Source organism: Haliotis rubra, unplaced genomic scaffold, assembly GCF_003918875.1.
Source record: "Haliotis rubra isolate DU_JTF1 unplaced genomic scaffold, ASM391887v1 Scf1215, whole genome shotgun sequence".
In the NCBI taxonomy this organism is placed as follows: domain Eukaryota; kingdom Metazoa; phylum Mollusca; class Gastropoda; order Lepetellida; family Haliotidae; genus Haliotis; species Haliotis rubra.
This window is the reverse complement of record NW_025765132.1, coordinates 113,928-137,835: the sequence shown is the minus strand read 5'-3', so window position 1 is coordinate 137,835 and position 23,908 is coordinate 113,928. Positions and strand designations below refer to the sequence as shown.

Below are 23,908 nucleotides of genomic sequence, written 5' to 3'. Positions count from 1 at the left end.
TGTGGACAGATACAGTCTAGTGGTGACATTCCCTGTCTAGTAGTAACGTACCCTGTCTAGTGGTGACATACCCTGTCTAGTGGTGACATACCATGTCTATGGTGACATATAATGTCTAGTGGGTGACATATCCTGTCTAGTGGTGACATACCCTGTCTATTGGTGATATACCCTGTCTAGTGGTGATATACCCTGTCTAGTGGTGATATACCCTGTCTAGTGGTAACATACCATGTCTAGTGGTGATATACCCTGTCTAGTGGTGATATACCCTGTCTAGTGGTGACATACCATGTCTAGTGGTGACATACCCTGTCTAGTGGTGACATACCCTGTCTAGTGGTGACATACCCTGTCTAATGGTGATATACCCTGTCTAGTGGTGACATATCCTGTCTAGTGGTGACATACCCTGTCTATTGGTGATATACCCTGTCTAGTGGTGATATACCCTGTCTAGTGGTGATATACCCTGTCTAGTGGTAACATACCCTGTCTAGTGGTGATATACCCTGTCTAGTGGTGATATACCCTGTCTAGTGGTGACATACCATGTCTAGTGGTGACATACCCTCTCTAGTGGTGATATACCCTGTCTAGTGGTAACATACCCTGTCTAGTGGTGACATACCCTGTCTATTGGTGATATACCCTGTCTAGTGGTGATATACCCTGTCTAGTGGTGACATTCCCTGTCTATTGGTGACATACCCTGTCTAATGGTGACATGCCCTGTCTAGTGGTGACATACCCTGTCTAGTGGTGATATACCCTGTCTAGTGGTGACATACCCTGTCTAGTGGTGATATACCCTGTCTAGTGGTGATATACCCTGTCTAGTGGTGACATACCATGTCTAGTGGTGACATACCCTCTCTAGTGGTGACATACCCTGTCTATTGGTGATATACCCTGTCTAGTGGTAACATACCCTGTCTATTGGTGATATACCCTGTCTAGTGATGATATACCCTGTCTAGTGGTGATATACCCTGTCTAGTGGTGACATTCCCTGTCTAGTGGTGATATACCCTGTCTAGTGGTAACATACCCTGTCTATTGGTGATATACCCTGTCTAGTGGTGATATACCCTGTCTAGTGATGATATACCCTGTCTAGTGGTGATATACCCTGTCTATTGGCGACATACCCTGTCTAGTGGTGACATACCCTGTCTAGTGGTAACAGACCCTGTCTAGTGGTGACATACCCTGTCTAGTGGTGACATACCCTGTCTATTGGTGACATACCCTGTCTATTGGTGATATACCCTGTCCAGTGGTGATATACCCTGTCTAGTGGTGATATACCCTGTCTGTTGGTGATATACCCTGTCTAGTGGTGATATACCCTGTCTAGTAATGATATGCCCTGTCTAGTAGTGACATACCCTGTCTAATCGTGACATTCCTTGTCTAGTGGTGATATACCCTGTCTAGTGATGATATACCCTGTCTAATGGTGACATACCCTGTCTAATGGTGACATACCCTATCTAGTGGTGACATACCCTGCGTAGTGGTGACATAACCTGTCTACTGGTGACATACCCTGTCAAGTGGTGACATATCCTGTCTAGTGGGGATGTTCACTGTCTTATGGTGACATACCCTGTCTAGTGGTGACATATCCTGTCTAGTGGGGATGTTCCCTGCCTAATGGTGACATATCCTGTCTATTGGTGACATACCCTGTCTAGTTGGGAGACTGTCAGTGTAATGCTGACATACCCTGTCTTGTGCGGTCACTGTCAGTCTAATGCTGACATACCCTGTCTTGTGCGGTGACTGTCAGTCTAATGGTGATATACCCTGTCTTGTGCGGTCACTGTCAGTCTAATCCTGACATACCCTGTCCAGTTGGGAGACTGTCAGTCTAATGCTTACATACCCTGTCTTGTGCGGTCACTGTCAGTCTAATGGTGACATACCCTGTCTAGTTGGGATACTGTCAGTCTAATGCTGACATACCCTGTCTAGTGGGGTCACTGTCAGTCTATTGCCGACATACCCTGTCTAGTGGGGAGACTGTCAGTTTGATGCTTATCTACTCCGCCTCGTAAGGGAATTCTCCGTCTAGTGGTGACATGTTCAGTCTGGAGGAAAGAATATGGTGAAAAGACTGGGCCTCCTCTCTGATAACATTCACACCAGATGTAGACAGCCTTATAGACACACACAATACTCCCTTATCGCTGTTTTGTTTCTGTGTGCTTATGAGTCAGAGTTGCTTCTCAGGTTGGCAAAATTAAGAAATGGCAATTTGGCCTAGAAGTTTCACTTCAAAATAAGAAAATGTTATTCAGCCAAATGCTGTTCGTGAAGCTGAAGATACATGGATGGTCTTGTTTACAGACATTCAAATAGCCAGTTCTCTTCCACTGATCTAGACGTCTCAACTTGAAATATGGACGTCGAGGTGGCCGTCACATCTGTTTCATGCATAGATCTATACATAAAGATTCAGAGTAACGAAACACTCTCCACAAAGTTGTACCACGAGACGGATGAATTTGACTCTCCAGTACACAACATTCACTTTATATCGAGCAATATTCCCTTTACGTCCAGCAATATTCTCTTTTTGTCAAGCAATATTCCCTTTACGTCCAGCAATATTCACTTTACGTCCAGCAATATTCTCTTTTTGTCCAGCAATATTCTCTTTATGTCCAGCAATTTCCCTTTATGTCCAGCAATATTCACTTTATGTCCAGCAATATTCTCTTTTTGTCCAGCAATATTCTCTTTATGTCCAGCAATTTCCCTTTATGTCCAGCAATATTCACTTTATGTCCAGCAATTTCCCTTTACGTCCAGCAATATTCTCTTTATGTCCAGCAATTTCCCTTTATGTCCAGCAATATTCACTTTACGTCCAGCAATATTCACTTTATGTCCAGCAATATTCTCTTTTTGTCCAGCAATTTCCCTTTATGTCCAGCAATATTCACTTTATGTCCAGCAATTTCCCTTTATGTCCAGCAATATTCACTTTTTGTCCAGCAATATTCCCTTTATGTCCAGCAATATTCACTTTATGTCCAGCAATTTCCCTTTATGTCCAGCAATATTCACTTTATGTCCAGCAATATTCACTTTATGTCCAGCAATATTCTCTTTTTGTCCAGCAATTTCCCTTTATGTCCAGCAATATTCACTTTATGTCCAGCAATTTCCCTTTATGTCAAGCAATATTCCCTTTATATCCAGCAAATATTCACTTTATGTCCAGCAATATTCACTTTATGTCCAGCAATTTCCCTTTATGTCCAGCAATATTCACTTTATGTCCAGCAATATTCACTTTATGTCCAGCAATTTCCCTTTATGTCCAGCAATATTCACTTTATGTCCAGCAATATTCACTTTATGTCCAGCAATATTCACTTTATATCGAGCAATATTCCCTTTACATCCAGCAATATTCTCTTTTTGTCCAGCAATTTCCCTTTATGTCCAGCAATATTCACTTTATGTCCAGCAATTTCCCTTTATGTCCAGCAATATTCACTTTATGTCCAGCAATATTCACTTTATGTCCAGCAATATTCACTTTATGTCCAGCAATATTCCCTTTATATCCAGCAATATTCACTTTATGTCCAGCAATTTCCTTTATGTCCAGCAATATTCACTTTATGTCCAGCAATATTCACTTTATGTCCAGCAATTTCCCTTTATGTCCAGCAATATTCACTTTATGTCCAGCAATATGTCCAGCTTTCATGTCCAGCCAAATATTCCCTTTATATCCAGCAATATTCACTTTATGTCCAGCAATATTCACTTTATGTCCAGCAATATTCACTTTATGTCCAGCAATATTCCCTTTATATCCAGCAAATATTCACTTTATGTCCAGCAATATTCACTTTATGTCCAGCAATATTCACTTTATGTCCAGCAATATTCCCTTTATATCCAGCAATATTCCCTTTATATCCAGCAAATATTCACTTTATGTCCAGCAATATTCACTTTATGTCCAACAATATTACTTTTATGTCCAGCAATATTCCATTTATGTCCAGCAACATTCACTTTATGTCCAGCAACATTCACTTTATGTCCAGCAATATTCACTTTATGTCCAGCAACATTCACTTTATGTCCAGCAATATTCACTTTATGTCCAGCAATATTCACTTTATGTCCAGCAATATTCCCTTTACATCCAGCAATATTCTCTTTTTGTCCAGCAATTTCCCTTTATGTCCAGCAATATTCACTTTATGTCCAGCAATTTCCTTTATGTCCAGCAATATTCACTTTATGTCCAGCAATATTCACTTTATGTCCAGCAATATTCACTTTTATGTCCAGCAATATTCCCTTTATATCCAGCAAATATTCACTTTATGTCCAGCAATATTCACTTTATGTCCAGCAATTTCCCTTTATGTCCAGCAATATTCACTTTATGTCCAGCAATATTCACTTTATGTCCAGCAATATTCACTTTATGTCCAGCAATTTCCCTTTATGTCCAGCAATATTCACTTTATGTCTAGCAATATTCCCTTTATGTCCAGCAATATTCCCTTTATATCCAGCAAATATTCACTTTATGTCCAGCAATATTCACTTTATGTCCAGCAATATTCACTTTATGTCCAGCAATATTCCCTTTATATCCAGCAAATATTCACTTTATGTCCAGCAATATTCACTTTATGTCCAGCAATATTCACTTTATGTCCAGCAATATTCCCATTATATCCAGCAATATTCCCTTTATATCCAGCAAATATTCACTTTATGTCCAGCAATATTCACTTTATGTCCAACAATATTACTTTTATGTCCAGCAATATTCCACTTATGTCGAGCGATATTCACTTTATGTCCAGCAACATTCACTTTATGTCCAGCAATATTCACTTTATGTCCAGCAACATTCACTTTATGTCCAGCAATATTCACTTTATGTCCAGCAATATTCTCGAGGTTCTATTTTATGGTGCTTACATTTCATAATTCTTGAGGTACAATCTTACCAGCAAGATTCCAGTGACGGTCATACGTAACACCTCTGGCACTCAACAAACAACACGAGGCGTGGTGACGTACAAAGAATTATAGCTTTTGTTGTAGTAGTACAACAATGTAGGGCGAACAGTTTACACAGAGGCTGACATTTTTCATGAACATAATCTGTTTAACTGGTCATACTTTTACACATACCACTCTTACCCAGACGTTCTTCAATCAAGGTTACAACATTCAGGGCCACGGCAAATCTTTCAAAACGTTTCTTGGTAAGCATGTGGAGGGTTTGATGCATCAGTGACATAAATGATCAGCTGACATACATGTATAATGCTACTGTCTATTTTGAACGTTTTAGTATATGACGGTTGTCACGGGCTAGGTAATATATGCTCATCGTTTCACGAACAACTAGCGTCATCACCATTTCAGTCATCCATGATCAATCTCTGCATTTGACAGATACTCCCCGGACAGGAGGAAGCTTTAGTTGCTTTGATTCCACGACTACTTCCGACGAAATATGTTGAGCCTTAAAATGCTCTTTTTTCTTGATAATGGGCATCGCCATGACAGCTTTTATCAATTTTATTATTAGTTATGATCTCTAGAGATATTTTTAAATGCGGTCATACATCTACAACGATCGAGGAAACGTGATATTGACATTGATGGAGGACATTGACTTGAACCTTCACAGAATGACATTGACCAGCTGTTACACCTCCAAGACTGGGATGGCGTTCCCCATATAGTGTTGATCACGATGATGTAGTGTCTTTATCTTCAGCTGATGATGTAGCAACAGAAGATGACGTCAACGATGATGTAGTGTCTGTATCTTCAGCTGATGATGTAACAACAGAAAATGACGTCGACGATGATGTAGTGCCTGTATCTTCAGCTGATGATGTAACATCAGAAGATGACGTCCACGATGATGTAGTGTCTGTATCTTCAGCTGATGATGTAACAACAGAAGATGACGTCCACGATGAGGTAGTGGCTGTTTCTTCAGCTGATGATGCAACAACAGAAGATGACGTCCACGATGATATCGTGCCTGTATCTTCAGCTGATGATGCAACAACAGAAGATGACGTCCACGATGATGTCGTGCCTGTATCTTCAGCTGATGATGCAACAACAGAAGATGACGTCCACGATGATGTAGTGCCTGTATCTTCAGCTGATGATGTAACAACAGAAGATGACGTCCACGATGATGTAGTGCCTGTATCTTCAGCTGATGATGTAACAACAGAAGATGACGTCCACGATGATGTAGTGCCTGTAACGAGTGAACAAGCACATATGGTAAAGGAATGACACAAGCACGGTACATGGCCACAGTTCACATCTAATCATGATTAGGACTGGGTCTTATCAATTACTGGGAAGGGACATTAAAGATGTTTAGTGAGGGACAATATAGACGACGAAGGAACATTTTTCACGAGAAGGAAGGGCCTTTATAGACGATTAGGAAGGGATGATATAGACGATTAGAAAGGGCCATTATGGACGATTAGAACAGGACATTATAGACGATTAAGAAGGGACATTATTGACGATAAGGAAGGGACATTATAGACGATTAGGAAGGGTCATTATAGACGATTAGGAAGGGCCATTATTGACGATAAGGAAGGGACATTATAGACGATTAGAAAAGGACATTATAGACGATTAAGAAGGGACATTATTTACGATAAAGAAGGGACATTATAGACGATTAGAAAGGGTCATTATAGACGATTAAGAAGGGACATTATTGACGATAAGGAAGGGACATTATAGACGATTAGGAAGGGCCATTATTGACGATAAGGAAGGGACATTATAGACGATAGGAAGGGCCATTATTGACGATAAGGAAGGGCCATTATAGACGATTAGGAAGGGCCATTATTGACGATAAGGAAGGGACATTATAGACGATTAGAAAGGGTCATTATAGACGATTAGGAAGGGCCATTATTGACGATAAGTAAGGGCCATTATTGACGATTAGGAAGGGCCATTATTGACGATAAGGAAGGGACATTATAGACGATTAAGAAGGGACATTATAGACGATTAAGAAGGGCCATTATTGACGATTAGGAAGGGCCATTATTGACGATAAGGAAGGGCCATTATAGACGATTAAGAAGGGCCATTATTGACGATAAGGAAGGAACATTATAGACGATTAAGAAGGGCATTATTGACGATTAGGAAGGGACATTATAGACGATTATGAAGGGCCATTATAGACGATTAAGAAGGGCCATTATTGACGATAAGGAAGGGCCATTATAGACGATTAGGAAGGGACATTATAGACGATTAAGAAGGGCCATTATTGACGATAAGGAAGGAACATTATAGACGATTAGGAAGGGACATTATAGACGATTAGGAAGGGACATTATAGACGATTGGGAAGGGACATTATAGACGATTAAGAAGGGACATTATTGACGATAAGGAAGGGACATTATAGACGATTAGGAAGGGACATTATAGACGATTAAGAAGGGCCATTATTGACGATTAGGAAGGGACATTATAGACGATTAGGAAGGGACATTATAGACGATTAGGAAGGGACATTATAGACGATTAAGAAGGGACATTATTGACGATAAGGAAGGAACATTATAGACGATTAAGAAGGGCCATTATTGACGATTAGGAAGGGCCATTATAGACGATTAAGAAGGGCCCATACAGACGAATGTGGACAATTTCGTAGTGTGGAAGCATACCTGTGCGCTTGGTAGAAAGAGGCAGGTGTTGAAGACATGTCAACCGCCACAGTATTAAGCAGAGTTGACTACACGTGATGCCTCAGTGCGTGATACAGTCGCACTCAGTTACCTAACCAACAACAATGATCATATATGGAGAGGAGTGGAATAATAGCTGAATGGGCTTAAGTGATTCGCAGAAAGTTTCATAATGTGTAATCATTTTCTGATGTGGAATACGTGAAAAGACAAAATGATTAAAAACTGCATTTGGTTCCACAACAGATCCAAGGATATATATGTTCAGGACACAAGACAAAAAACGCACAATGTATGTTGTGAATATTGCTAATGGAGAGTTAGTGTAGGGACGTGCCTGACATTTCAGCAGATAATGAGGAAAATAGGATTTAATATGTTCAAATGTTTCTTCCTATGGAATGGTGTTTATATATCCGATGTAGTAGCATTACTGACGTAGAGTGCCACGTTATTTCCACATATGGTCATTAATGTATTGCATATAAAACCATGTGTTGCAGAGACACGTGCCACCCTGTCAGTGTAAATGAAACTATCATTGGTATATGTTTTAAATCACCAGGGCTTTTTGAGTCAATTTCACATATCCAGATTTTGATCTGCATGTGTTCAGCAGTAAATGATATGCTTCACCTTTGTCCCTGCCTGATGCCTCTTACAGTCAGACAGTCAGACAGACAGACAGAATACCTCACATAATTTTGCAGGTTTGAATCCTGGCCTTCAAGAAAATAAAAAAATATCCATGAAAGCTATATCTATTAATATGTTATTCCATAACTCAATACTCAATGTCACCATCGCAAAATTATGTGCATACAGGTAGAAAGCTGTTAACAGATATCTGCATCTTGGAAATGCTTGATACTAGACTGTCTTGTGTTAATGGGGTCGGTATGGAGTTAAGACTTGATGGTCTGTGTCAAAGATGGATGGTCTGGTGTCAAAGATTGACGGTCTGGTGTCAAAGATGGACGGTCTGGTGTCAAAGATGGACGGTCTGGTATGGCCTGGTGTCAAAGATGGACGGTCTGGTGTCAAAGATGGACGGTCTGGTGTCAAAGATGGACGGTCTGGTATGGCCTGGTGTCAAAGATGGACGGTCTGGTGTCAAAGATGGGCGGTCTGGTGTCAAAGATGGACGGTCTGTTGTCAAAGATGGACGGTCTGGTGTCAAAGATGGACGGTCTGGTATGGCCTGGTGTCAAAGATTGACGGTCTGGTGTCAAAGATGGGCGGTCTGGTGTCAAAGATGGACGGTCTGGTGTCAAAGATGGACGGTCTGGTATTGTCTGGTGTCAAAGATGGACGGTCTGGTGTCAAAGATGGACGGTCTGGTGTCAAAGATGGATGGTCTGGTATCAAAGATTGATGTCTCGTGTCAAAGATGGATGATTTGGTGTCAAAGATGGGTGGTCTGGTGTCAAAAATGGACGTCTGGTGTCAAAGATGGATGTATGGTGTCAAAGATGGATGTCTGGTGTCAAAGATGGATGATTTGGTGTCAAAGATGGACGTCTGGTGTCACGGTTGGATTAGCTAGTGTTAAGGATGGATGGTGTTGGGTCAAGACTGGGTGGTCTGTTGCCAGATGGTCTCCTGTTACCGGTGATGTGGCGTCTATAGCAGATGATCTGACGTCAAGGATGGTAGGTCTGGTGTCCAGTTGGTGATCTGGTGTGCTGTAGGTGATGGTCTGGCGTACATGCTCGTTGACCTCAGTTATGTTCCTTCTGACCAGTCACGTGGGGCAGAACGCACTCGTGACCCCTGAAACCATGAACCCAGTGAAGCCTGGCGAGATGTAATCGGCCACATACCTCAGCCTTGTCGAGGCTGTAGTTAGTTGATCGTTTATTGATCATTCACACTACATTATACCGAGGTACATTTCCCACCATTATCCCACAGTAATTGTGTGCTGTGCCGTGACTGAGGGCTTCGAGGCATGGTGAGATGCTCTGATGTCTCATGGGAGATGATGTGGGAGATAGTTTGGGATAATATTTTGGCGTCCTAGGGGCGATGGTCGGACATCCTTTGGGTCATCGTTTGGCGCCCTGTGGGTGATTGCCTGGCCTACATGGGGGTGATGGTCTAGCGTCCTGGAGGAGATGGTAAGGCGTCCTGGAGGTCACACGTGTTTAAAGTCATGACCTAGAGCTCTAGGTGTGACAGCCGTTAAGGGGTTCACCTCTGTCCTGAAGCTAATTGTTTTGCATCATGTTGGTGATTGTCTGGCATCAAGAAAGAAGGGGGAGGGAAAGGGGTCTTTGGCATCAAAGGAGCAGTGGTCTGGCGTCTCGGGCGCAATGCTCTGGCGCTATACGGAAAGGCGGTCTGGCCGCACGGGATTTAAAAGTTTGTTTCATTCTGTGAATGAATTTCTGGCGCCCATAGGGGGAGTTCTGGTGACCTGGGTGGAAGGTATATTGTCCTGGGGTTTGGCATCAAGGAGGTGAAAGTCTGGCGTCCAGAAATGTACACAATAAAAGGGAGATGTCACGTGGTTTCTGTAAACCTGAACAAGGTCATGTATTTGATCGACAACTGTATCTCTGAAGGCGGGAGGGGCTAGGGTTAGGGTGAGGGCCTTGTCTTCTCTGATTTCTGTAGGCGGGAGGGGCTAGGATTAGGGTGAGGGCCTTGTCTTGTCTGATTTCTGTAGGCGGGAGGGGCTAGGATTAGGGTGAGGGCCTTGTCTTGTCTGATTTCTGTAGGCGGGATGGGCTAGGGTTAGGGTGAGGGCCTTGTCTTGTCTGATTTCTGTAGGCGGGAGGGGCTAGGATTAGGGTCTTGTCTTGTCTGATGAGTCATGCATGCGTGACGTGTTCCGTCAACCGTGGCCTCCTCAGTCCTGTCTGGCCAGCCACGTGATATAAAATGTACTTGTGACCCCTGTAGCTGTGAACCCGACGAAGCCTGACGAAAACTAATCGGCGACATACCTCAGCCCTGTCGAAGCTGTAGTTAGTTGTTCGCTCATTGATCAATCTCGCTACATTATTCCGAGGTACATTTCCCACCATTATCTGTAATTGTCAGCTGTGCCGTGACTGATGGCTTCAAGGCATGGGGGGGAATGGTTCTGGAGGAGGTGGTTTGGTGTCCTAGATGAGATTGTTTGACGTCGTAAAGGTGATGCTCTGACGTCCTGAGGGTGATGGTCTGACGTCCTGGAGGAGGCGGTTTGGTGTCCTAGATGTGATGGTCTGACGTCCTGGAGGAGGTGGTTTGGTGTCCTAGATGAGATGGTCTGACGTCGTAAAGGTGATGTTCTGACGTCCAGGAGAAGGTGGTTTGGTGTCCTAGATGAGATGGTCTGACGTCGTAAAGGTGATGGTCTGACATCCTGGAGGGGGTGGTTTGGTGTCCTAGATGAGATAGTTTGACGTCGTAAAGGTGATGGTCTGACGTCCCGGAGGAGGTGGTTTGGTGTCCTAGATGAGATGGTCTAACGTCCTGGGGGAGGTTGTTTGGTGTCCTAGATGAGATGGTCTGACGTCCTTAGGGTGATGGTCTGACGTCCTGGAGGAGGTGTTTGGTGTCCTAGATGAGATGGTCGGACGTCCTGGGGGTGATGGTCTGATGTCATGGAGGAGGTTGTTTGGTGTCCTAGATGAGATGGTCTGACGTCGTAAAGACGATGCTCTGACGTCCTGAGGGTGATGGTCTGACGTCCTGAAAGTGATGGTCTGACGTCCTGGGGATGATTGTCTGACGTCCTTGAGTTGATGGTCTGTCGTCCTGGGGACATGGTCTGACGTCCTTGAGGTGATGGTCTGACGTTCTTGGGACATGGTCTGACGTCCTGGGGAGAGTGAGTGAGTGAGTTTAGTTTTACGCCGCACTCACCAATATTCCAGCTATATGGCGGTGGTCTGTAAATAATCGAGTCTGGACCAGACAATCCAGTGATCAACAGCATGAGAGTGATGGTCTGACGTCCTGGGACTGATGGTCTCACGCCCTGGGGGTGATGGTCTGACGTCCTGGGGCTGATGGTCTGAGGTCCTGAGGGTGATGGTCTGACGTCCTGGGGCTGATGGTCTGACGTCCTGAGGGTGATGGTCTGATAGAGCTCTCTACCACCAGAACATGTCACTACAATGTTTGAGCTGGAGGTAGAGCTCTGTACCACCAGAACGTGTCACTACAATGTTTGAGCTGGAGGTAGATGCCTGCAGCACCAGAACATGTCACTACAATGTTTGAGCTGGATGTAGAGCTCTCTACCACCAGAACATGCCACTACAATGTTTGAGCTGGATGTAGAGCTCTCTACCACCAGAACATGTCACTACACTGTTTGAGCTGGAGGTAGAGCTCTGTACCACCAGAACATGCCACTACAATGTTTGAGCTGGAGGTAGAGCTCTGTACCACCAGAACATGTCACTACAATGTTTAAGCTGGAGGTAGAGCTCTGTACCACCAGAACATGTCACTACAATGTTTGAGCTGGAGGTAGAGTTCTGTACCACCAGAACGTGTCACTACAATGTTTGAACTTGAGGTAGAGCTCTGTAACACCAGAACATGTCACTACAATGTTTGAGCTGGAGGTAGAGCTCTGTACCACCAGAACATGTCACTACAATGTTTGAGCTGGATGTAGAGCTCTCTACCACCAGAACGTGTAACTACAATGTTTGAGCTGGAGGTAGATGCCTGCAGCACCAGAACATGTCACTACAATGTTTGAGCTGGATGTAGAGCTCTCTACCACCAGAACATGCCACTACAATGTTTGAGCTGGAGGTAGAGCTCTGTACCACCAGAACATGCCACTACAATGTTTGAGCTGGAGGTAGAGTTCTGTACCACCAGAACATGCCACTACAATGTTTGAGCTGGAGGTAGAGCTCTGTACCACCAGAACATGTCACTACAATGTTTGAGCTGGAGGTAGAGCTCTGTACCACCAGAACATGTCACTACACTGTTTGAGCTGGAGGTAGAGTTCTGTACCACCAGAACATGTCACTACAATGTTTGAACTTGAGGTAGAGCTCTGTAACACCAGAACATGTCACTACAATGTTTGAGCTTGAGGTAGAGCTCTGTACCACTAGAACATGTCACTACAATGTTTGAGCTGGATGTAGAGCTCTGTAACACCAGAACATGTCACTACAATGTTTGAGCTGGAGGTAGAGCTCTGTACCACCAGAACATCTCACTACAATGTTTGAGCTGGAGGTAGAGCTCTCTACCACCAGAACATGTCACTAGAATGTTTACACTGGAGGTAGAGCTCTCTACCACCAGAACGTGTCACTACAATGTTTACACTGGAGGTAGAGTTCTGTACCACCAGAACGTGTCACTACAATGTTTACACTGGAGGTAGAGTTCTGTACCACCAGAACATGTCACTACAATGTTTGAGCTGGATGTAGAGTTCTGTACCACCAGAACATGTCACTACAATGTTTGAGCTGGATGTAGAGTTCTGTACCACCAGAACATGTCACTACAATGTTTGAGCTGGAGGTAGAGTTCTGTACCGCCAGAACATCTCACTACAATGTTTGAGCTTGAGGTAGAGTTCTGTAACACCAGAACATGACACTACAATGTTTAAACTTGAGGTAGAGCTCTGTAACACCTGAACGTGTCACTACAATGTTTACACTGGAGGTAGAGTTCTGTACCACCAGAACATGACATTATTACGTTTGCGATGGAGATTGAGTTCTCTCAAACAAACGGACCGAGAGCAAATTGCCAGTGACTCTCTCGACCGACATGAGTAGTGATGCAATGTGGCTGGGAAGACAGTTTGTGCACTTGCTGACTGGAAATTGATACAAGTCGGCACAGCAAAGCGCTCGCCACATGTGACTAGTGACACAGATGACTAGTCAATCAGGTCGCTCACACTCTTATCACAATGGCGGGAACATGGATGAATCATCGTCCTCGACTAAAACCACCTTTGTGTATTGTGCTCTAGGACATTAGTGAGCGTTGGAGTTCCGGGACACGGATCTGTAGTTCCCCATACCTGACACACCTCTCACACACACCCGTACCCCATCACATGCCACCCCCTCACCCCCCGTCGTGCCAAATGTATTATCAAGGCCAAATGACAGGTGTGTTTATAACAGTCAGTCGTTCCCCGCTGTAGTCCGTCCAGGTCGACGGTTATGCCCAGATGACCCAGGTACTCACTTAATTGGACGGAAAATTTCACATATGTTTCAGATACCTACACTCCCAAATATTTGCTGAGTAAATAGGTGAAGGAATGCGCGAACAATCCCGCCATCCGGGCACTACAAAGTCTGCCCTTGGGCCGCGATATCTGATCAGTTTGATGAATGGTGTAAAGAAAGGTATTCTTCCCGGGGCGTGGTGACGAGCACGTCACGGACCAAGTATGTCCATCAGTGATCTACTCCTGAAACTATGTGATGAGGCAAACTATAAATGTCTGGCGGGAACTTTCCACTGGATGTTTAACTCTCGCTCATGACCCAATCTCTATAATATTGGTATGAGTCAACATCGGAATATAGTGACAGATTCAATTCTATTTTTGAAGACAAAGTAAGGAGCATTTTCTAAACTTGCACTGAACATAAGTGGTGTAGTTCAGTGTTTGACGCATTCTTGAAACTCGGTTGCGTTGTTCAGTGTTTGACAGAGTCTCCTTCAATGTTTGAGTCAGTCTCAAACGTTTTCGTTGTCGTTCGTTGAAGGTCCAGGTTAGAATTGATCGTCAGTAACCCATGCTTGTCGTGAGAGGCGACTAACGGGATCGGGTGGTCAGGCTCACTGACTTGGTTGACACATGTCATCGGTTCCCAATTGCGCAGGTCGATTCTCATGCTGTTAATCCCTGGATTGTGTGGTCACGACTCGATTATTTACAGACCGCCACCATATAGTATATTGCTGAGTGAGGGGTAAAACTAAACTCACTCACTCACTCGTTGTCGTTCAATTTTCCATCTATCGGGAGACAGATTCTCCTTCAACAACTGGCACTGTGAACTCACTCACTCACTCACACATCTCCAACAGTGGATGCATGTATACGAACTGACATCAGCATCACGTGACCTGCTCAGGATTCACCCCACGATGACCTGAAACTTTGTCAATTGTCTCATCTACCAACTCAGCCGGCCGTGTTTCCGGTGATCTTTTACATGATGGAGCAGTTGACATTTCACTAATGTTAGCGCTGCGCCAATCCCCCCACCAACACCCCCACCCCCGTCCATCCCTCCCTTCCTGCTCTACACTTCTCCACTCTCCTCTCCCCCTCCTATATCAGGTACAGTATAGATCACCCTCGCATTACACGGAGACTATCTCGGCACTGGATCACACAAACATTAGTGTCCCACACTTGGCGCGGTGGGCGAGCTGGGTAAGGCGACAGCCTAGTGATCAAGCGAGGTTGAGGTGCCAGGATCGAGCCCACCTGTGATCGGGTGTAAAAACCTTGGTGTCAACTTTGTGTGCAGACTCTTTCAGTGATGTCACAACCCCTAGTGTACAGTACACAACCCTGTGCACTTAAAAGAGCTCGCAAATCCGTTGCTATATGACGTCTAGATGGTGGCCACATGAATACGTGCAAACACCCAGTTGCGGGTACAGCTACGTGCAGTAAACTTGGACAAAGTACTGTGACTTTGTGTTCCAGTCCAAACGGCTGTGAAAGGGTAACTCGTTAGGATGAGAAAGCCACAATAACTCGGTGTCTCTATTGGCTGCAAGAGTTGTATGATCCCTGGGGAGTTGAGATTGATAATACGATGTGCTGTTGAGATTGACATCCAATGATCGAGGTGAAAATACCAGCGCCTTGAGCATGCACTAGTTGCCTGGATATGTGCGCTATATAAACATCCTACAAAACCTCTATCTACTACATCACAACAGAAACACTACAACAAACAGAAGCATCACGCTAACCTACATCACACATAGACACCAAACAACAGTGTGTGAGCGAGTTTGGTTTTACGCCGCTTTTAGCAATATTCCAGCAATATCACAACGGGGGACACCAGAAATGGGTTTCACACATTGTAGCCATGTGGGGAATCGAACCCTGGTCTTCGGCGTGACGAGCGAAAGCTTTAACCACTAGGCTCCCCACCGCCCCTCACACCACACGACACTACATCACACACTACAGAGTGTTTGATCGGGTTCGATTCTTACGCCGATTTCAAGCTTGAAATGGGTGTAAGAATCTAAGTCACTCTATGCAATAAACAAGAAGTTGTTATCCATAAAATGCTTTCTTATAACACAGAAAGTATAAACTTGTCACTTGTAACCTGTCACAGAGTATCTACAATGCAATACATCACACAAGGACGGACTTGCTTTTCCACACAACATAACACAGGGTATATCTACACTACATAACACAGGGTATATCTACACTACATAACACAGGGTATATCTACACTACATAACACAGGGTATATCTACACTACATAACACAGGGTATATCTACACTACATAACACAGGGTATATCTACACTACATAACACAGGGTATATCTACACTACATAACACAGGGTATATCTACACTACATAACACAGGGTATCTATCTACACTACATAACACAGGGGTATATCTACACTACATAACACAGGGTATATCTACACTACATAACACAGGGTATATCTACACTACATAACACAGGGTATATCTACACTACATAACACAGGGTATATCTACTACACAACATAACACAGGGTATATCTATCACACTACATAACACAGGGTATATCTACACTACATAACACACAGGGTATATCTACACTACATAACACAGGGTATATCTACACACAGGGTATATCTACATAACACAGGGTATATCTACACTACATAACACAGGGTATATCTACACTACATAACACAGGGTATATCTACACTACACTACATAACACAGGGTATATCTACACTACATAACACAGGGTATATCTACACACTACATAACACAGGGTATATCTACACTACATAACACAGGGTATATCTACACTACATAACACAGGGTATATCTACACTACATAACACAGGGTATATCTACACTATAACACAGGGGTATATCTACACTACATAACACAGGGTATATCTACACAGGGTATATACACAGGGTAACACAGGGTATATCTACACTACATAACACAGGGTATATCTACACTACATAACACAGGGTATATCTACACTACATAACACAGGGTATATCTACACTACATAACACAGGGTATATCTACACTACATAACACAGGGTATATCTACACTACATAACACAGGGTATATCTACACTACATAACACAGGGTATATCTACACTACATAACACAGGGTATATCTACACTACACTACATATATCTACACACAGGGTATATCTACACTACATAACACAGGGTATATCTACACTACATAACACAGGGTATATCTACACTACACACAACATAACACAGGGTATATCTACACTACATAACACAGGGTATATCTACACTACATAACACACTACATAACACAGGGTATATCTACACTACATAACACAGGGTATATCTACACTACATAACACAGGGTATATCTACACAACATAACACAGGGTATATCTACACTACATAACACAGGGTATATCTACACATATCTACATAACACAGGGTATATCTACACACATAACACAGGGTATATCTACACTACATAACACAGGGTATATCTACACATACATAACACAGGGTATATCTACACTACATAACACAGGGTATATCTACACTACATAACACAGGGTATATCTACACTACATAACACAGGGTATATCTACACTACATAACACAGGGTATATCTACACAACATAACACAGGGTATATCTACACTACATAACACAGGGTATATCTACACTACATAACACAGGGTATATCTACACTACATAACACAGGGTATATCTACACTACATAACACAGGGGGTATATATCATAACACACACAACATAACACAGGGTATATCTACACTACATAACACAGGGTATATCTACACTACATAACACAGGGTATATCTACACTACATAACACAGGGTATATCTACATAACACAGGGTATATCTACACATAACACAGGGTATATCTACACTACATAACACAGGGTATATCTACACTACATAACACAGGGTATATCTACACTACATAACACAGGGTATATCTACACTACATAACACAGGGTATATCTACACTACATAACACAGGGTATATCATACACACAGGGTATATCATAACACAGGGTATATCTACACTACATAACACAGGGTATATCTACACTACATAACACAGGGTATATCTACACTACATAACACAGGGTATATCTACACTACATAACACAGGGTATATCTACACACATACATAACACAGGGTATATCTACACATAACACAGGGTATATCTACACATAACACAGGGTATATCTACACTACATAACACAGGGTATATCTACACTAACATAACACAGGGTATATCACAGGGTATATCATACACAGGGTATATCATAACACAGGGTATATCTACACTACATAACACAGGGTATATCTACACTACATAACACAGGGTATATCTACACTACATAACACAGGGTATATCTACACTACATAACACAGGGTATATCTACACTACATAACACAGGGTATATCTACACTACATAACACAGGGTATATCTACACAACATAACACAGGGTATATCTACACTACACTACAACACAGGGTATATCTACACTACATAACACAGGGTATATCTACTGCACACTACACATACACAGGGTATATCTACACTACATAACACAGGGTATATCTACACAACATAACACAGGGTATATCTACACTACATAACACAGGGTATATCTACACTACATAACACAGGGTATATCTACACTACATAACACAGGGTATATGTATATCTACACTACATAACACAGGGTATATCTACACTACATAACACAGGGTATATCTACACTACATAACACAGGGTATATCTACACTACATAACACAGGGTATATCTACACTACATAACACACAACATAACACAGGGTATATATACACACATAACACAGGGTATATCTACACTACATAACACAGGGTATATCTACACTACATAACACACAGGGTACATAACACAGGGTATATCTACACTACATAACACAGGGTATCTACACTACATAACACAGGGTATCTACACTACATAACACACAGGGTATATCTACACAACATAACACAGGGTATATCTACACTATATCTACACACACAGGGTATATCTACACTACATAACACAGGGTATATCTACACAACATAACACAGGGTATATCTACACTACATAACACAGGGTATATCTACACTACATAACACAGGGTATATCTACACTACATAACACAGGGTATATCTACACTACATAACACAGGGTATATCTACACTACATAACACAGGGTATATCTACACTACATAACACAGTGTATATCTACACTACATAACACAGGGTATATCTACACTACATAACACAGGGTATATCTACACTACATAACACAGGGTATATCTACACTGCATAACACAGGGTATATCTACACTACGTAACACAGGGTATATCTACACTACATAACACAGGTTATATCTACACTACGCAACACAGGGTATATCTACACTACATAACACTGAGGTAATATCTCCACTAATACAGCAGTTAGTTTAGGAAGTGTAGTATGAACGGAAATTATTGAGAATTTTAGGAATATGTTTAATTGGATTTCTAGTATATACAACCTTGACCAGCTATCAAGTGCTTGGTTTCATTCAAGATAGACAACTCCGTTAATCCTTTTTCCTTAGTTTGTGAAGAGTTATCCCCCTTTATTTACTTGCTAGCAGAGGATATTTTCAGTGATCCTCAGTATGGATGATTTAGAGAAGAGGAAGTTGATTTTATAGTATTATAACAAGGACATCAGATCAGCTAAAGTGATTTCAAGTAGAACAGGCATCCCTTTGTCCACTGTTTATCGTGTTTTGAAAAATATTGCAAATGGATATGGCACTGAGCACCAGGGAGGCGCAGGTAGGCCCAGAAAATTGACTGTCGGTGACAGGAGGCGGCTTGGTATTATTATAGGATACTTATATAGGATACTTGTATAGGATACTTGTATAGGATACTTGTATAGGATACTTATATAGGATACTTTATATAGGATACTTATATAGGATACTTGTATAGGATACTTATATAGGATACTTGTATAGGATACTTATATAGGATACTTGTATAGGATACTTGTATAGGATACTTATATAGGATACTTGTATAGGATACTTATATAGGATACTTGTATAGGATACTTATATAGGATACTTGTATAGGATACTTATATAGGATACTTGTATAGGATACTTGTATAGGATACTTATATAGGATACTTATATAGGATACTTATATAGGATACTTGTATAGGATACTTATATAGGATACTTGTATAGGATACTTATATAGGATACTTATATAGGATACTTGTATAGGATACTTATATAGGATACTTGTATAGGATACTTATATAGGATACTTATATAGCGCACATATCCAGTAAACTAGTGCATGCTCAAGGCGCTGATTTTTTTCCCTCGATCATTGGATGTCAATCTCAATGGCACATCGTATCAATCTCAACTCCCTGGGGATCATACAACTTTTGCAGCCACTAGGCGCACACAGTTATTGTGGCTTTCTCATCCTACCGAGGTACCCATTCACAGCTGGGTGGACTGGGACACATAGTCACAGTACTTTGTCCAAGTTTACTGAACGTTGTTGTACCCGCAGCTAGGTGTTTGCTGCACGTATTCATGTGGCCACCATCTGGTCATATACCAACGGATTCGTGGGTTCTTATAAGTGCACAGGGTTGTGTACTGTACACTAGGGGTTGTGACAACACTGAAAGAGTCTGCACACAAAGTTGACTCCAAGGTTTTTACACCCGGTCACAGGTGGGCTCGATCCCGACACCTCAACCTCGCTGGATCACTAGGCTGGCGCCTGAGCCAGCTTGCCCTGACCTAAATCCAATAGAAAATGTTTGGGGACTTATGAAGGAAAGTCTCAATAAGAAAAATCTGACAAATATTGCTGAAATGAAAGAAGAGGTGGTCCGATATTGGGACAGCATGAACCACGACTTTCTAACTTCTTTGATCAGTAGTATGCCCCGCCGCATTGAAGCCTGCATTGCTGCCCATGGTGACGTGACAAAATACTAACTGTTCACCTGTCTTTGAATCTGGAGTTATGTTCTGCTAATATTCACATTTAAGACGTGAGTAATGAGTGGAAAAAAATTAAACAATTACAATCTTAAATTCTCAATAATATATGGTTGTACTGTAGATACCTTGTTGGTACACAGTGTAAATTCAACAACGGTCGACTAAAACCTCCCTCTCCCACAGCGGCGGAAGATGTACTTCGTCTTATCGTGTGTCATCTCTTAAGTTCTTAACGATGTCTCACATCAGACGTGGCTCGGTGCGTGCTACGTTGGTATACCACTGTATATCTGACATTAAATCGCCAAAACCAACAGAATAAATTACGACAGGAAAGGGATACTATTCCACCTCCTAGTACATACATGCATTCCCTGCATAACACTGGCTTGTCACGTAACTTCTTATGCAACAGAAAAAACCCGTAATACATCATACTATAAATGACATAATAAGAATTGCACTGTTCTTTATTGCAATACCAACTGGTCGTGAATAGCAACAGGTATTGACAGGTAGCGCCAGTCATCACGATCTGTCGGTGATTAGGACATGTCGACAGTACCACGTGACCAGTACTAACAAACATTATTGATGAACGTAGCAGCCGGTACACTTGTAGCATGACTCACACAGGTCGAGGCAGAAGTGGAACTACAGTTGCTATCATTAATGAAGCTGTGATACAACAGCGCGTGAAGCGTGATTGCCATGGCGACGGCAACAGCTGTCACGCGCTGGTGCATATCTGAGATGAAGTTAGTACACAGCTGGTCCACGTGAACACAACAACAGGTCGGGTTTACATGGGGCATGGCAGTTGGACGAGGAGGGGCAGACTGTATGACGAGATCTGGAGACAGTATGACGAGATCTGGAGACTGTATGACGAGATATGGAGAATATATTACGAGATATGGAGACTCTATGACGAAATATGGAGACTGTATGACGAGATATGGAGACTGTATAACGAGATATGGAGACTGTATGACGAGATATGGAGACTGTATGACGAGATATGGAGACTGTATGACAAGGTGTGAGAGACTGTATGACAAGGTATAGGAGACTGTATGGCCAGATATGGAGGCTGGATGACGAGATATGGAGACTGTATAACGAGATATGGAGACTGTATGACGAGATATGGAGGCTGGATGACGAGATATGGAGACTGTATAACGAGATATGGAGACTGTATGACGAGATATGGAGACTGTATGACGAGATATGGAGACTGTATGACAAGGTGTGAGAGACTGTATGACAAGGTATAGGAGACTGTATGGCCAGATATGGAGGCTGGATGACGAGATATGGAGACTGTATAACGAGATATGGAGACTGTATGACGAGATATGGAGGCTGGATGACGAGATATGGAGACTGTATAACGAGATATGGAGACTGTATGACGAGATATGGAGACTGTATAACGATATATGGAGGCTGGATGACGAGATATGGAAACTGTATGACGAGATATGGAGACGGTATGGCCAGATATGAAGACTTATGACGTGATATGGAACTGTATGACAAGGTTTGAGAAACTGTATGACAAAGGTATAGGAGACTGCATGACAAGGTATAGGAGACTGCATGACATGGTATAGGAGACTGTACGACATGGTATAGGAGACTGCATGACATGGTATAGGAGACTGCATGACATGGTATAGGAGACTGCATGACATGGTATAGGAGACTGCATGACATGGTATAGGAGACTGTATGACATGGTATAGGAGACTGCATGACATGGTATAGGAGACTGTATAACATGGTATAGGAGACTGCAGGACATGGTATAGGAGACTGCAGGACATGGTATAGGAGACTGCATGACATGGTATAGGAGACTTAAGGACATGGTATAGGAGACTGCATGACATGGTATAGGAGACTGCAGGACATGGTATAGGAGACTGTATTACATGGTATAGGAGACTGTATAACATGGTATAGGAGACTGCAGGACATGGTATAGGAGACTGCATGACATGGTATAGGAGACTGCATGACATGGTATAGCAGACTGCATGACATGGTATAGGAGACTGCAGGACATGGTATAGGAGACTGTATGACATGGTATAGGAGACTGTATGACATGGTATAGGAGACTGCAGGACATGGTATAGGAGACTGCATGACATGGTATAGGAGACTGGATAACATGGTATAGGAGACTGTATAACATGGTATAGGAGACTGCATGACATGGTATAGGAGACTGTATGACATGGTATAGGAGACTGTATAACATGGTATAGGAGACTGCATGACATGGTATAGGAGACTGCATGACATGGTATAGGAGACTGTACGACATGGTATAGGAGACTGTATAACATGGTATAGGAGACTGTATAACATGGTATAGGAGACTGCAGGACATGGTATAGGAGACTGCATGACATGGTATAGGAGACTGGATAACATGGTATAGGAGACTGTATAACATGGTATAGGAGACTGTATGACATGGTATAGGAGACTGCATGACATGGTATAGGAGACTGCATGACATGGTATAGGAGACTGTATGACATGGTATAGGAGACTGTACGACATGGTATAGGAGACTGCATGACATGGTATAGGAGACTGCATGACATGGTATAGGAGACTGCATGACATGGTATAGGAGACTGTACGACATGGTATAGGAGACTGCATGACATGGTACAGGAGACTGCATGACATGGTATAGGAGACTGCATGACATGGTATAGCAGACTGTATAACATGGTATAGGAGACTGTATAACATGGTATAGGAGACTACAGGACATGGTATAGGAGACTGCAGGACATGGTATAAGGAGACTGGATAACATGGTATAGGAGA

The 23,908-nt window shown here is 42.5% G+C and overlaps 1 protein-coding gene across 1 annotated transcript; it reads left to right on the top strand.

Annotated features, from left to right (window-relative positions):
• Positions 1-2,216: 2,216 nt before the first annotated feature.
• LOC124265725 (acidic repeat-containing protein-like) lies at positions 2,217-6,321 on the top strand. Its single transcript, XM_046700545.1, has 2 exons — positions 2,217-2,238; positions 5,783-6,321. The coding sequence occupies exons 1-2, from the start codon at positions 2,217-2,219 to the stop codon at positions 6,319-6,321; spliced, it is 561 nt and encodes a 186-aa protein (XP_046556501.1).
• Positions 6,322-23,908: the final 17,587 nt, after the last annotated feature.